This window comes from Fringilla coelebs (assembly GCF_963513975.1).
Source record: "Fringilla coelebs genome assembly, chromosome: 15".
Taxonomy (NCBI): domain Eukaryota; kingdom Metazoa; phylum Chordata; class Aves; order Passeriformes; family Fringillidae; genus Fringilla; species Fringilla coelebs.
The window spans coordinates 13,015,967-13,031,636 of record NC_140041.1 but is presented as its reverse complement, the minus strand read 5'-3'; the positions used below and the strand labels follow the sequence as shown (position 1 = coordinate 13,031,636).

Genomic DNA, 15,670 nt, shown 5'->3' with positions numbered 1-15,670 from the left:
CTGCTGCTTGAGGATGCAGCAGGACAAACAGGCAGTGTCAGCTCCCCAACAGCTGCTGGGAAGAACAGACTGTCCTGTCTTGAAGGGTTTTGAGATAGACCTGAGCATTTTGAATTCAAACAAGTGGTCAAACGTCAGAGGAAGGGGTGGCAGCTTGAAATTGGAGAGGGGAAAATCAGTGCTTTACCAGAAAGAAAGCCACAGAGCCTGCCTGTCACTGACCCCTGGGACTGATGATGGCAAAGCTCCCCCAGCTGCCTCACTGGCCAAAAAGAGAAAGAAAATTATGTTTTAAATCCCCATCATTCGGCACTCTAAGCCTGCTCAGGTTCAGGTCTGAGTACTACACCACCTTATATTTCATTACTATTATACTATTACCTGCAGAAGTCACAGGGTTTTATGGGTACCCCACATGCAGTTATAGAAGGCTTTAAAATATCTCCTGCCTGAATATCACAAATCAGTGTAAACCATGAGCTCACCATGCAGAGGATTAGAGAAATTAGAGGGAGAGCACTCACTTATGGCTTGAGGCCTCATGGAGGGTAGAGGAAGAGGGAAAAATACAGAAAAATAGAAAAAAACAGGCATTTGATGTAGACAGCTGGGTCTACAAACCTCAGGAGGAAAGAAAATGAGTTGCAGCCAAGACCAGGCACAAACTCCCCAGAGTGGGCAGAAAGCTGCTACCTGCCCCACAAAGGTTCAAAATAAACAAGGCAAGAAATGGAGAACTGAAAACTGCTGCAAGGTTAGGGGGAAATTCAACAAAAAATTAAAAGGCAAAGTCATCCACCAAACTGAATTCCTAAGGCAGAGCTGATTTAGAGCAAGGGAAGTGAAGTAACTCCTCTAAGCATCCTGCAGAGCTGGAGACCCAACATAAAAGCCTCTAGTGGTGCACATAATTGATGGGACATTTATGTTGGATTGCAACTCAGAGCTTGTATGCAGCCCCACTGGCCTGGAGCTCTGAGGACAAGAGAAGCTGACACTGGGAACACATCCCTGGTTGTGCTCCAAAGGGAGGGAGAGGAGCAACCCCACCAGCCAGAACCTCCTGTCCCAAAGCATCGCTGCAATAGTGCACCCAACAGCAAGGGCTTCCCAAGGACAAGAGCAAGATGCAGCCACCCTCTGCAATTATTATAATGACAAACACCAAACAACCCCCAAACCCAAGCTCTTAAATCCTTTTTTGCTGTTCAAAAGCATAAGCAACTCCCCAGCCACACCAGACTATGAAACCTATAGCAAATGTAGAAATTCCTCATTTCAAACAAACAGAACTGAAGCACCTTGGGAACAGGTCTTGGGTTTTAAGTGAATAAACTGCACCAGCTTTGGCTTTTCTTTGGGGCATGAGGCAACTGATAGGATTATCTGAGCATTTCATTAACAAATTCCCTGCTATAACAGCAACATTGAAAGTAAGAGATGCCCTTGCTCACTCTTCCAGTGGAAGCTGCAGTTTTGTGGCCTTCCACTGGATTTTTCTACACAGTGTAGGCACAGGGAGAAGAAGGAATACATTTTTATATCACCACCCAGCAATGCTAGCAGCTGGGCTCAGGAAGAGCTTTTCTAGACTGTTCTTTTAAAAAGGACCCACACACGGCAAAGAGACTGAAAAAGAAAGAAAAATCACAGAAGAGCCAGCATAGCCTCCCTTAGACACAGTGTAAATATGCAAATTCATTTTTGCTGCTTTCATGCCACAGTTATCTCATCTGAAAAGAGCAAAGCAAATGTGACCTTCCAGCCAGCTGCAGCACAGCCACAACTGAGCTCCCAGCATCTCCTGGGGACAGGAGAAGCTGGAGGCTGCAACTGTCCAAATGTTAAGCGCTTGTTCAGAGACATCTGCACATGAGATTCCCCACAAGAAAACAAAGCATCCTGCAAAGCAGACCCAGAAATTCAATCAAGGCTCACAAAACCCAGTACAGCAGAGATTCTGATGAAGAACTTGGGTCCCACATTTAATACTGGTCCCACTCGGTCCAAAATCAGCAAAAGATGTGAGGTTCAATGCACAAAGCCCATAGCAAAAGTTAGGTTTGGAGCAAAATTCCCTGCAGTCAGTCATTCTTAAACCCAACCATCAGTCCCACAGAGATGATAAGCACCTAACAAGTCACACAACACAAAATGAAAAGGTTTTCACAACTACTCACAGTCTGCTGCCATCTCAGTGTCAGACCTGCAGTGTTCCAGCTGTCTGTGATTGGAGTTTGTCTGTGCACTAATGGAGAAGAGAGGGGGAAAGAAAAAAACAACAAAAAGAAGCCATGAAACAGGACTGAGCAGCTCAAATACAAGGACACATAACCCCCTCAGGCTGAAAAACAAGACTTCACTACTAAATACCTACATTTACAATCCTAGGTGCTGGTTACAGCTCACATCCCAGCAGCTCTACTAGCTCAGAAAGATATATAATCCCCATTTCTTGTAGGAAGACACAGAAAACTTCATGCTTTGGGTTCCAGCATAAAAATCCCCACACTTATTAAGCACCAGGGCACTGCTCCCACCCCTCACCAGGTGCCTGCCCTTCCCTTCCCTGATACAGACTCCTCCACCCCTCGCCCAGGTGTGGTTGCACACAGGCTTCAAATTGGCTACTTGGCTATTAAACCTTCCTAGGGCTGCTCCTGGTGTGCTTGGTGTTTTTGCAGTCTGTTATAGGGCTTCTTGACAAGGCAGGTTGCCTTCAAAGTGTTTGTTCATTCCCATTCTAGAGAATTAACTCGATGGTAATTACCTCATGCTCTGGTGGGATCCCAGAATCCCCTTCTGAAGTCTCTACCCTGATTTTTCCACAAGCAAAATGTCAATTTATCAAAGGGGAAATCTCTCCCCAAAACTGTTCAGTGCAGAGGCTGCTCTGACAGAGCCCCTGAGTCAGGAGGGAAAACCCAAGGAGTGTCCTGAGGGGCTCCATCCCTTCTGCTCAGCCCTGCCTCCAGCCTCCTCTGCTTTCAGCAGGAGATGTCAAGGGAAGGTCTCAAATGATCTTCTGTTTCCTTGTCTCCTTGCGAGGTCACTAAGCAGAATTTCATTTCAGCATTATCAAATTGAACTACTTTGATCACTCCAGTTATTCTCTTCCTGCCTTGTGTCATTTCCCTCTTGGGAGTAAAATGCCTTTGTGCCAAATTGCAAAGCTCCTGAATGCCTTCACTGCACAGAGCTGCTGCTCCCCTCTCCCAAGCCAGCCAGGGGAGCAGGCTGCACAAGATAATCAATGCCTGGATGTGATGGGCACACAAATGAGGAATGTGAGGGATAAGAATGATATGGAGAAAGAGATTTATTTTTCTTTTTTTTTTTTTTTTGCCAAGTTTGCAGCCCCAGTCAAACCTCTTCTTTCTTTGCTTGAAAGTTCACATCAGAAATTGGCCAACACTGTCCATCATTTAGGGAAAACTGTGACTTCTTGGGGTTGCTAATTAAGATCTCCTATACAGCATCCAGGAGAAATGCTGCATATCTCCAGGTAGCCAAGGAATGAGCGTTGCTTGGCTCATCACCTCAGCCTGACTGCAGTGCTGAGGACAAAGCTTTCAGCACAGAGGATGCTCAGCTGGTACAGAGCACTGTAACCCTTCTCTTAGCCTGTGTCACAGCACAGACGTACCCTGCCTGCTCCCCATGCCTTCTGCTGGCTCCTCAGGCAGTGTCATGTCCAGTTTGCAGTCACAGTGCTTGGCTTTACATTGATGTTCAAATGAGGCTGGACACAAGGAACCTAAAAGGCTGCTCAGGACCTTCAACACTGCAGTGCAGTGACATAAGGGCAAAGGCATCTGGGAGAAAACCACATTCCCAGTGAGCAGGCCAGGACTGTGGAGTAAATTCCCTGAGTAGGAAGATCTGCATAAATGCACACACAGAGGTAAAATATTAATGCCCTGAAATGGCAAAGCCAGAGAAACGCATTCAGTGCGTGTTTCATATTTCTTTGTCCTTGCCCTTTTTATATCACAATGTAAATGCCTTGTATTCTGTATTCCAAAACAAAAAATACCCACAGCAAACACTTGTCTCCAAAGGAGGAGCACAGAGTAACACAAACCAGAGTTACTCCCTGCACTGCTGCACATCCCAGGGGTGCAGGTGGTGCAGTTTCTCCCACCACTCGTTTACAAGGCGCCCCTGGGCTGTTCTCAGCAGGACCCGAGGACAGGACACTGTCACTCTAGAGCTGAGTTAGGAGGGGCCTTCCCACAGCCACCCACTGTGACAAGTTAATTTTCAAGTGTTTAATTAAGATGCCTCCTCATGGTTACAAAGACTATGGATATCATTCTGCCTGTGGTCTGTTGCTGTGATGGCAGCACAAACCATCCAACACCTCCTGTCTCACCCTTTCCTGTTCTTTTGGCAAGTTTTGGAGCTGAAGCAGTGAATTTTCTCCATCAACAAAGCTTACCCGCAGTAACTCAGGCTGTTGGAGGGAAATTGGCTCCATTCCCTTCCCCCTTCTACTACTCCATCAGGCTGAGCACACTTCTGGGCAGCTACCACTGAAGTTTCTTCCAAACACGAGTTTAATTTGTGTTGTACATGACAGAAGTCCCAAACTGGAGCTGACCTGCTAGCATCCAGCTTATTTGTAGCTGAATAAGCAAAACAACCTTTTGCTTTCTACCTATTAGGTCAGTGACATTGATTTCCCCTGACTGCAATGGCTGCAGATCTCGATGCACAGAAAAGGGAGAATTGAAAATATACAGGGAGCTCTGGGAGCCGCTGCCTGCTGTGGAAAGTGGGAATTCACGGTTCCTTTCCTTTTCCAGGCTTGTGTGATGGGCTGGCCCTGTGCTGAGACCCTGGTCCCCAGCTGTCCCCAGCTATTCACATTTCCTCCAGACACGTTATCCAGGGTCGACAGAGATGAATAATTAAGTCAGAGGGATGCATTAGGACTCGTGAAGGTGACACTTGGAATATCAGCAGAAGGAAAGAGTGTTGCAACTCTTTTTTGTGTTCAGAGGTCTGCTCCTTTCAGCGTCAAGTCCGTGGTTCATTTGCTGTTGTCACAATCATGAATGTCATCAGCAGCTCCTGTGCTCTGAGGGTGCAGATGGCACCAAGTGGCCTGAAACAGGCTCCAGACCGTGTGCTTGGCTAGGAACTGCCTTGTCCAAAACACAGAGCACCCAACACAATCCTCTTGTGGGAATAAACCACGTGGGGCTCCATTTTCTTCACAGTGAAAAAGGCTATTCTTCATTCAAATAACTCCTTTTTATACAGTTTCACAGACTTTGTGTGGGACTCCAACTGATCAGCAGTTTTCTTGCCAATTACTTTTATTGGTTAGTAACAAGATGTTATCCTGTGTTGATTGGTCCCTCAAACTCTCAATGTCTACATGCAGGGACAGTTGTTTATGAGAGATAGTTTTCATTTTTCTATCTAAAGGTGTAAAAACAGTTTATAAAGGTGCTGTCTGTTTTTACCCAGGAATAGATGATGTTAACAAACTGCTCACACCAGGATTGCTTTCACATGAGAACTTGCAAAGTGCTGGCTTTGACAAGGCCAGCCCCTGATTCCAGGAGAGCAGGCTTGATTTTATGAAGTTTTCTTTATGTTTTCTACCTTACTGCAACGTCCTCTCCCAACCCTCCAGCGCCACTGGACACCACAAGAGTTGTGTCCTCCTGTAGGTTCAGAGTCAAGTGAGCTCTTGAGGCAGCAGCATCAGAAAGTCTCTCCTATACAGGCACCCTTCAGCTCCAGAGCTCTGTGTTCTCCAGAGCTGGTGGCAGAGTGAGGGGAGCCTCTCACCAGGTGCCTGCAGCAGGTATCAGACACCAGCAAGCACGTCAGACACCCTCCATTAACTGTGTCCCAATAAAAGTCTTCAAAGTGCACTTCTATTAGAAATGCAGCAAATAAACCCTTCATCATGAGAAGGACTATTCATTTGGGCCTGGGCAGTGGAACTGGTTTATTACATGCTGCTCTTCAGACAGAGTCTGCCTCTATACTTAGAAAATGTCAATTAATTTATGGTTGTGGAGCTTTCATCCCTCTCCTGATAGCTAGCACATCCTCTTCCCATTTCAATTTGTTGGCTCAATTTCTTATGTGAAAGTCAGAAGAAAAGGAGCATGGGAAGCTGTTGGCCAGACAGGGAGAAGAGAAACTGCCCCTAATTTTCCAGTAGTGTCTGAACTCAGCCTCAGCAGCCAGCCTTGACCTGGGGAACTTAGGGGAGATGTAAGACTCATGGTTTTCAAGGAAGTATCATTTTGAATAGTGCTGAGGGACTACCTTCAATTAAGGAAGATGGTCATCCAATAACATCTGTTGCCTTTATGGCATTTTGACATTAGAGAGGGGAACCCAGAAGGCTCAGGATTAGGAGAGCAGACTTCATGCATATCCCTCTCCTGCTCATAAACTGTAACCAAGGGCAGCTGCTCCCATCAGCTCATCTGAGTTATCCTTGTATTAACAGACACACAGGGAATTTCTCTTTCATGGACAATCTGTCTCACTGTGCCTTTCCTTTCCCAGTGCTGGGGGAACTACAGATAGTCACAATATGGGACAGCTCAGTGCTGAAAGGAAGCTGGTTTCAGTTTCTTTCCCCACTTACTCCTCTGGAACATCCTCCTGCTGACAGTGACCATTCTGCTCTCCACAACTGCTCCTATTCTCTGCAGCCCCAGGGTCCAGACAGAGAGGTCCTGGCCCTTCCCACACAGCTGACAATTGCTGTGACAGAGGAATGCAGGGACAGGCAGCTGCTCATGCTATGCCATAGCTGTAAGCTACAAAGTTAAAAATTAATAACAGTGCCTTGAGGAATAATCGGCATAGCTTGGGAACCGTAGGCCTGGACTTGGTCAGGGCTCATTTTAGGATGGTTTTAGAGTGTGCTCCCCATCTGCCAGCACCTTGAGGCCGCCCTGAGCCCCGCTGTGTGTCTGTGTGCAGGATTACAGGGTGAACATCTTCCTGCGGCAGCAGTGGAACGACCCCCGGCTGGCCTACAACGAGTACCCCGACGACTCCCTGGACCTGGACCCCTCCATGCTGGACTCCATCTGGAAGCCTGACCTGTTCTTTGCTAACGAGAAAGGGGCCCATTTCCATGAGATTACCACAGACAACAAGCTGCTGAGGATCTCCCGGAACGGCAACGTCCTCTACAGCATCAGGTGAGGTGGCTCCACCAAGGTCATCCAAGCCTTTGGGCATGCTGCTGGAAAAGAGAAGTTTAGGGGGTTTCTAAGGTGTGAGATCATTCAATGAAGCAATGTGGTTAAAAGGGACCTCTGCTAAAGCATAGTGAGATAGAGGAATGGAGTTTAACTCATCTTTACCTCTTTCAGTTCAAGGACTTCTGCTTGGAGTAGATTCCTTAACATCCCTAATGTAAAATTACTTCAGATCTCTTATGTTAGTGCAAGCCTGAAACCAGCTGTGCTGTGTGAAAGCCAGTAGAAGCTCATGAACACTCTGTTTTCAAAGCTGCAGCATTTCCTGACCAAAAAAAAAAAAAAAGTAAAAATCAGGGAAAATGCTAAGTAGAGCCCCATGGCTTTGTCTCAGCCAAGTTGTTCCCAGTTATCTTTTTATTGCTAGATCCAAGAGTCCATCAGCAAAATTGAACTAATTGCACTAAATTTCCCAGAGGAAATCAACCTTAGCCCCCACCTTCACTTCCAACCCCATTCCCACTTTATTTTAAACCAATGAAATTAAGATCAAACTTCACAGGCTTAGACTGTGAACGTTTACCTCTATATTGAAGACCTTTTCACCCCATGTAAAATGTAAATTTGCCTATGGAACACACACCCCATCTCACACTGCAGCTCCCAGCGGCAGCAATGGGGAGGATAAGCAGTGTGGAGCTGTAAAATGGGAAATAAACAGCTTAAAGCTGCAAAGTAGATGGCCTCCATCAAACACCAAGGTGGTTCCAGCCCGAAGACCAGCCCAGCTCCCTGATGGCCAAAACAGTCAGAGAATTGCCACATGTGTTGGCTGAATGGGGAAACCTGACAGTTCTCATTTTAAAAACCAGGCAGGGAGCAAAACTAACAGCAGCAGCTTGGCAGTGAGCACGGCACAGAGTCCTGTTCCAGGGGCACAGAGGTGCCCCAGCCCTGGGATTGCTCTGCCAACAGAGCCATGACTCAGCAGAGAGCATGGAAAAATCACCATTTTCAAGGCAAAAACCTGAAAATATTTCAGTTCTTGTTTAAAAAGCACAACATTCCTGTCTCACTCATCTCTGAATCAAAATATAGGTTTCTTTATAAGTACATTTTCCTGTGGAAATTAAAAAGAAACAAGAGCACACTGTAAATTCAAAGAGTTTCCAGAAGGAGAAATAATCTTCCCTTTAAAAAGAAAATCCTCTGTGAGGTGCTGTGCCATTTTCTAACTGGTTCTTTGCTACTACTAGCAATAATCAAACTCCAGGCAAGGCATTTACAAGAAGGTGGACTTTGTCACATCTTCTGTCCCAACATGCCTCCAAACTCAAGCTGAGAATTTCTAACAACAAAAGATTTTAAATTAAAGTATCTTTCCATCCTGATAAGTTTCTTGTAGGTCTGATGATAGAAAAATTCAATTTCTGTCCCCTGGGTAATTCTGCTATTTCTACATCAAGGCAAAAAGCTGAAAACCCTAAACACTTCAGGGAAAGGCATTTTCAACATTATCAAACCAAATAACTCAAGTCTAACTATCTGCAGCAAATTATTTAGTATCAGCTTGTTGAACCAACCAAACATTTTAAGCATAGATCATGGTACAGTGCAGCACAGCAATGTAACACAGAAAATGCAGCCTGCACCCAGTGGAAAATGAAGACAGAAATAGAGGTCTCCAGGGCTCTGCAGGAATTCAGGAAGGTACAGAAGTTCATATTGGCTTAGCACAAGGCATTTTCCCTGCAGAAAATTCCACTGAAGTATTTCTTTCCCCACACACAAACACATGATCTTGATCAAACTTCTTTTTGGGTTTTTTTATCACACACAAATGTTCTGTTCAGAGATTTACAAACAGTGCCAGTCTCTAGAAATGCCTCTGGGGGTTCCAGAGAGTGGGCTCGGGCTCTCTGCTAACCCAGCCTGCCGTGAACCTGAGGCAGGACAGGAGCAGCAGCAGAGCTGTTAGCGAGGGAGCTCTGCTGTGCAGTGTCAGACTACAGTGAAATGAGCAGCTCTGCAAGGAATGGGAGCACAGACACAAATGTTCAGCATTTCTGATGCTTTCCAGCACCAGAGTGAGAGCACAGGCAGGGAGAGGAGGATGATGTGTCATTCCCCAGCTCAGCCCCCGGCAGTGCCCCTGTTTGCCATTCCCTGTGCTCTTCTCTCCCCAGGATCACGCTGACTCTGGCCTGCCCCATGGACCTGAAGAACTTCCCCATGGACGTGCAGACGTGCATCATGCAGCTGGAGAGCTGTGAGTCCTGTGCACATTCCAGAGAGGAGACAGCCTCTTTTCCCTGCTGCTCTCCCCTGCCATCTCCTTTCCCAGCTGCAGCCCATCCCCAGCCCAGCCTTCACTGGGGGCTTGCTGGAGAACCTCTTGCTTAGCATTTGCCATTCACTCAGCCCATGTGACATTTGCTAGAGAAGCCAGACCTCAAAAGATCCCATGTGAGGAGCCCTGGCTGGCTCGTGTTTACATTGGCCTTTCACTTTGCAGGAGAGGTGAAAGTGCTTTCAGCTGCAAGTGGGATTTTTTTCTCTCTGGATGAACATCTGCCACTTGTACATGTTGCTTATCCCAAAGGAGGGACAGATGATGAGCTTCGTCCAGAGAAAGCAGTCGAGTTGGAAACAGTAGAAAACAGTTTGGCAAGCCAAATTCAAAAAGAAAAAAAAGATATTTATTGCAGAAAATCCATTGCAGCTCCAGTGGAGGTGGTTGCCCTGGCTCTTCCCACATCAACAAGCAGTTTTGCCTCAACCCAAATCCCATTCATGACAGCACTGTCAAGGATGGCCAGGATGCCCCCCTGCCTCCAAGCTCTCTTCTGCAACACTGTCCCTTTCCAGATCAGTATTTAATGTGATTCACATGACAATTGTCCCTTCCTCTCGACAGTTGGCTACACAATGAATGATCTCATATTTGAGTGGCAAGAAAAAGGAGCAGTGCAAGTTGCTGACGGGCTGACATTGCCTCAGTTTATCCTCAAAGAAGAAAAAGACTTGAGATACTGCACAAAGCACTACAACACAGGTCAGTGCTGTTAACCCTTAACTGAGGGGTTCAGTGGAGAGCAATTCAGGACTGTGCATTTGCCAGACTCTTGCTCTGTCTGATGGCACTCTGGCCTTGTCCTCCTCTTCCAGAGATAACAGACATGTGGAAACATATATAGCAAATGAAAACCTAATGGACATAAACGTGCAAAACCCTCTTGTCCCTGGTAACAACTGCATCAATTCAAGGGTGTCTGGTTGGGATCTTCTCTCCTAAAACCTTCTTTTGTCTTTGACATTTAAGTGACAAAGGACATACTGCCAAAAGGTTTTCTTTGCTGTGTTAATGTTGATAGAATCCATAAAGAATCCATATGGTTAAAGACCATATTGCTCCAACCCCCTGCCATGGGTAGGGACACTTTTCACTATCCCAGGTGACTCCAAGCCCTGACCAACCTGGCCTTGAACACTTCCAGGGGCTGGGCAGCCACAGCTTCCCTGGGCAACCTGTGCCAGGGCCTCCCCACGCTCACAGGGAAGAATTTCTTCCTAATATCTAATCTAAACCTTCTCTCTTTCAGTTTGAAGCCATTCCCCTTTGTTCTATCACAAGCCCTGGGCAACAGCTGTTCATTTCCTCCCCTTACAAGACTCTGGTTTAGGCAAAGCAAGGAAAAGGAAAATCCCCAGGCACTGTGTGAGAACAGGAGGCTCACTGTGCCTTACCAACAACCTCCCATGTATCTCCCATCCTCCTCAGGCAAGTTCACCTGTATAGAAGCTCGTTTCCACCTGGAGAGGCAGATGGGCTATTACTTGATCCAGATGTACATCCCCAGCCTTCTCATCGTCATCCTGTCCTGGATCTCCTTCTGGATCAACATGGATGCTGCACCTGCCCGTGTGGGCCTGGGCATCACCACCGTGCTCACCATGACCACGCAGAGCTCTGGCTCCCGAGCCTCCCTGCCCAAGGTAGGGAACACCCTTGGGACACCAGGGAATCCGTGCCCCTTTTGGGGACAGCACCTAAGGGAATCCCTACACAGATCCTCCTGCTACCTTGGCACAATTCCTGTGTGAGGACAAACAGAGCAAATTCCAGCCCCGTCCTGAAAAAATTTTATATTCTCTATGACTAGCAGCAAAACTTCCCCTAAGATTCAGCACTCACCACAACTCCCAGTTAGCAGGAGCTCTGTACTTTACAAAGCCCTGCAACAATCACACACGGATGTGCACTCTACATTTTAGCTTTTTAGTCACTTGACCATCCCACTTTATAACAGTACTGCATTTCCCTTTATGAAGGGCTTCTGGTACAGTGGATTACTGTTTTCCTTGCATATAAGCAATCACAATCAAGGCCTGAATGAATTATAAGCTGTGGAATTATTGCTGCTCAAGAGCCCGTGAGGAGTTTCAGTGACCTGACAACACATTGACGTTAAATGAGCATGATTCTGAGGTCCAAGTACAGATGTCAGCCACGTAAAACACTGAGTGAAAATGCATTTGGGTAAGGAAGCCACCCCATTTCTGTCTCTTTTTCTGACTCCTAGGTGTCCTATGTGAAGGCCATAGACATCTGGATGGCTGTGTGCTTGCTGTTTGTGTTCTCTGCCCTTCTGGAATACGCTGCTGTCAACTTTGTGTCTCGGCAGCACAAAGAGCTGCTCAGGTTCAGAAGGAAGAGGAGGCACCATAAGGTAATACATAAAGCATGAAGGACACAGTGAAATCTGTCCCAGCAGAACACCATGGTCAACTGAACCAAGCCACTAGCCCCCAGGGAAGTGCCCAGTGTCTGCTCAGATGTTAAGGAGGCTCACACCAAAAAGCAGAGCTGCCTCAATGGATTGTGCCTGTTCTAACAGCCTGCTGACCCCAGGAGTCCAGCAAGCTGGGTTTTGTTAGCTCAGCCAAAAGGGCTATTCTCAACAGGACAAGTGTCACACAGCAATGTTCTGGGGTGAGTTGTCCTCCCCAGAAGCTGCAGCCAGAGCTGGGGGAGGCAGGCAGGGAGGTGTGAGGGGGGTCTGTCAGAGAGCAGCAGCCCCAACACAACAGCCTGCAGTAGCCCAGAGGTAAGTGACACCTCTTTTGTCTCTGCCATCTCCATGTTCAAAAGCATCTGCTTGTCAGACTGACTGCAAATTCCTCCTGGAAGGAAAGAGCTTTATTCTGAGCCTTAGCCTGCTCCATGCTTATCTGCCGTGGCTGATCCCAATCCCAATCTGAGCTTGCACACAGCTCCGACAGCTCCCCAGCCTGGGCTCCAACAGCAAAGACTTCACCTCACATTAGAAAGAAACTCAAAGGTGGCTGTGATCACCAGGCCAAAGGCACTTAGTAATTGTCCCTATATAACTGGTAGAATGAGGAAAGGGGTTAGCAAAATTTCAGCACCAGGCCTGAGAGGCTGCTCTAGAGAGAGCATTAAAATCCAGTACATTTTCTAGGAGAGAAAAAACAAAGACAATTTTGCTGATGCAAATCTCAAGCAAGCCCGTAGGTGACTACCAAGGTCTGCCTTAAATATTCCTCATAGGTTTTTGTCTACTTTCCATGATCCATCCCATCCAGAAACCTTCTCCCATTCCATTGTTTCACCGTCCCAGCCATTAAAAGCCTTTCCCAGGGTCCAACCTGTCCTGCAGCAGTTCACAGTGTATGCTTGCAGAACTGCTGCCATTCCAGGAGGAAGTGGGGGCTGAGGAGCAGGAATCCCTGCATTTTTAGATTTGTCTCTCTCTGCATCTATCCCTATCTGCACAACAGGAGATCATTGTTCATTTGTGCTCAACCCAGTCAGGACCAGGGATGAAAAGTGTTGGACAAATGCAAGGGAAAAGAAGTAACAGATGAGACTCAGCGCCCACTGATTTTGTTTGACCAGAACAGGGCTCTGCCATCCCAAAATCAACAAAGCTTTGGTTCTGAAGATGCAGCTGAATAGAGGCAGTGCTAAACCCACCCACATGGGTGCCTCCATAGTGCATTTATCTCTTCATCTGGGTTCAGGCATCCCATCTCTGGATCTGTGCTATTGCATGCAAATTAGTCTGTTGATAAAACAGTAAGAAGGAAAAGAAAGCCACTAATACACAGATGAGTTGAAGAGATGTTTGCCAGAGCTGTTCCACTGAACCCAAGGCTGTTAGCACAGTCCCTGCTCAATCTCACAGCTATTTAATTGGAGCAAAGCATAAACAAAAACACTTGCAAAAGCTAAATGAACAAGGTTTGCAGGCTCATCAGAAAACTAAGCTGACTGCTAATATGTAAATGGGCTAATGCAGCTGCCAAAGGCACTAATTGCTCTGTCCTGATGTCCTGACTTGTCTGGGTATCTCTGACTGGTTTAGGCATGACACACTAGGCTAAAAACAGTGAGATGTTACAGTGGTATGGGCCGGTCTGGTTAACATGACACCATCATCAGACCCACATGGAGTGCATTTGGAAACATTTCCCAGTGTGGCTGGTGATCTTTGCCTTTCTCCTTTGACGTGGCACCTTGAAAAAAGCTCTATTGTCCTCTCTAACCCTGGTACACCACTCACCAAAACAAAGCCACAGGGGGCAAAACAAAGCCACAGCCAGTGGGCCCTCAGCAATGAAAAGATAAAAAAATCAGTAAGTTAAGGATTGAGTGGTTTAGGTTAAGCCAGACATGTTTGTTTGTGCAATGAGAAAGGAGCAGAGGCAGTTTTACCTGAACCCCTGCATTACAGATGTGATGAGAAGGTCCATAAGCTCTGAGTATCACAGAAAGCCAGATGTTGATTTTATTTGGGTAGTTTTGTTTTGTTCATATATGGCAGTGTCCTGTGTGTCCTGCTCCTCATCCCATGCAGCTGGCCATGGGGTGCAGGGACCATCCAGAAAAGACACTCTCCAAAGGACAGGGGAAGGGGCAGCAGGGCACAGTGGACAGGCAGCTACAAGGGAGGGGGCTGCAAGGTCAGTGTTGGGGGACACAGCATGGATCAGCCTCTGTTAAGGATTAATTAGTGCCACTGCTCTACAATTAGCCTTGGTGACCTGAAGTCAAGAGACTTCGGTTCTGACTCTGCAAATCACTGCTTGAATTACTTGGACCAAACTTAGTTTTCCCTGTCATTACATTCCTGTGTTCAATAAAATAGGGCTAAATCATTCTGGGATTCCAGCAAAGCTTTCACCAAAAAAAAACCAAACAGCAACACCGTTTGCCTTTTGATTAGAACACAAATTATATTTTTTTCTCAATAATTGGCATTACCACAAGCAGCCATGCCTTACCATTGGCCCAGAGAAGGGAACTTCAGTTCCTCACCTAAAAGTTGACTCCTGGGGGTGGCTGTGGGGTGCTGTGGGCAGGCAGGTGAGGGCTGGTTGCACGCTGCCTGCAGAGCTCTTTTCCTGGACAGCTCCTGGCTCCTGCACATCCATGTAACTCTGTAGGAAGCAGCTGCAGCTTTGGCTACGTGAGTTACATGGAGCCCACTCCTTCTGGGCAAGCTGAAACTGCACAGGCAAAGCAAAGAAGGTGCTGATAGGAGGTGAGGGGGGGGTAGGGAGAGGCAGAAGCAAAACAGGGGATGCAATTGGAAAAATGAAAGCAGTGCCACAAACCCTCCAATAGGTCAAAGACCTCCACGGGGTGGAAGTCAGTCCTGTTCTCCACGGGGTGCCTGGATCCCCTGATTTGCATCTGTGCCCCACACAGCTGGCACCCCTCTATAAGGCTGATCTCCCAAGAGCAGGGGGCATGGTGGGAGCGTCTTTCCCGTGCAGAGCAGGGCGCTGTCAGCGGAGAGCCTTATAGCGAGGGTGCACTGTCTATATCTCATTTTAAGTAGAGTCCCATGCTCAATCTGTTCCAGGAGGACGAAGCTGGCGAAGGCAGGTTCAACTTCACCGCCTACGGGATGGGGCCAGCTTGCCTGCAAGCCAAGGACGGCATCTCTGTCAAGGGAGCCAACAACAACAACACGGCCAACCCGGTGCCGCCGCCGTCGCGCTCGCCCGAGGAGATGAGGAAGCTCTTCATCCAGAGAGCCAAGAAGATCGACAAGATCTCCCGCATCGGCTTCCCCATGGCCTTCCTCATCTTCAACATCTTCTACTGGATCATCTACAAGATCGTCCGCAGAGAGGATGTGCACAACCAGTGAGGGGAGGGGAGCAGGCGGGAGGGAGCGAGCAATCCTTTATATATGTGCAATAGCAATGCAGCAATGCATGAATTTAAGAATGCGGCAATATCTACTAAAAAAAAAAACAAAACAAAAAAATAAATGGGAGGGGAAGGGGGCTGGGGGGGACTTTTAATCGTGTGAACTGAGGGTGTCTGGCACAGGGAGGAGAAAAGAAGCTCTTGATCTGGGGAGCACAGGGTGGGAGTTAGTTTTACAGCATAGGAAGATGTGGATTGCTCCAGCAATCCAAGCAGTGTAATATAGTAATATATATTC

At 47.2% G+C, this 15,670-nt stretch overlaps 1 protein-coding gene across 2 annotated transcripts in view; it reads left to right on the top strand.

The window, feature by feature from the left end:
• GLRA1 (glycine receptor alpha 1) overlaps positions 1 to 15,370 on the top strand; it is a gene marked incomplete at its 3' end in the record, with an annotated part of 36,481 nt that extends 21,111 nt beyond the window's left edge. The window contains exons 4-9 of one of the 2 annotated variants that reach the window (XM_084215648.1): positions 6,964 to 7,187; positions 9,374 to 9,456; positions 10,105 to 10,242; positions 10,969 to 11,183; positions 11,771 to 11,917; positions 15,080 to 15,370. In XM_084215648.1, the coding sequence (XP_084071774.1) occupies positions 6,964 to 7,187; positions 9,374 to 9,456; positions 10,105 to 10,242; positions 10,969 to 11,183; positions 11,771 to 11,917; positions 15,080 to 15,370 (1,098 nt within the window). Of the gene's footprint in view, positions 1 to 6,963; positions 7,188 to 9,373; positions 9,457 to 10,104; positions 10,243 to 10,968; positions 11,184 to 11,770; positions 11,918 to 15,055 lie in introns of both variants that reach the window. The other variant, XM_084215647.1, reaches the window with a different exon arrangement.
• Positions 15,371 to 15,670: the final 300 nt, after the last annotated feature.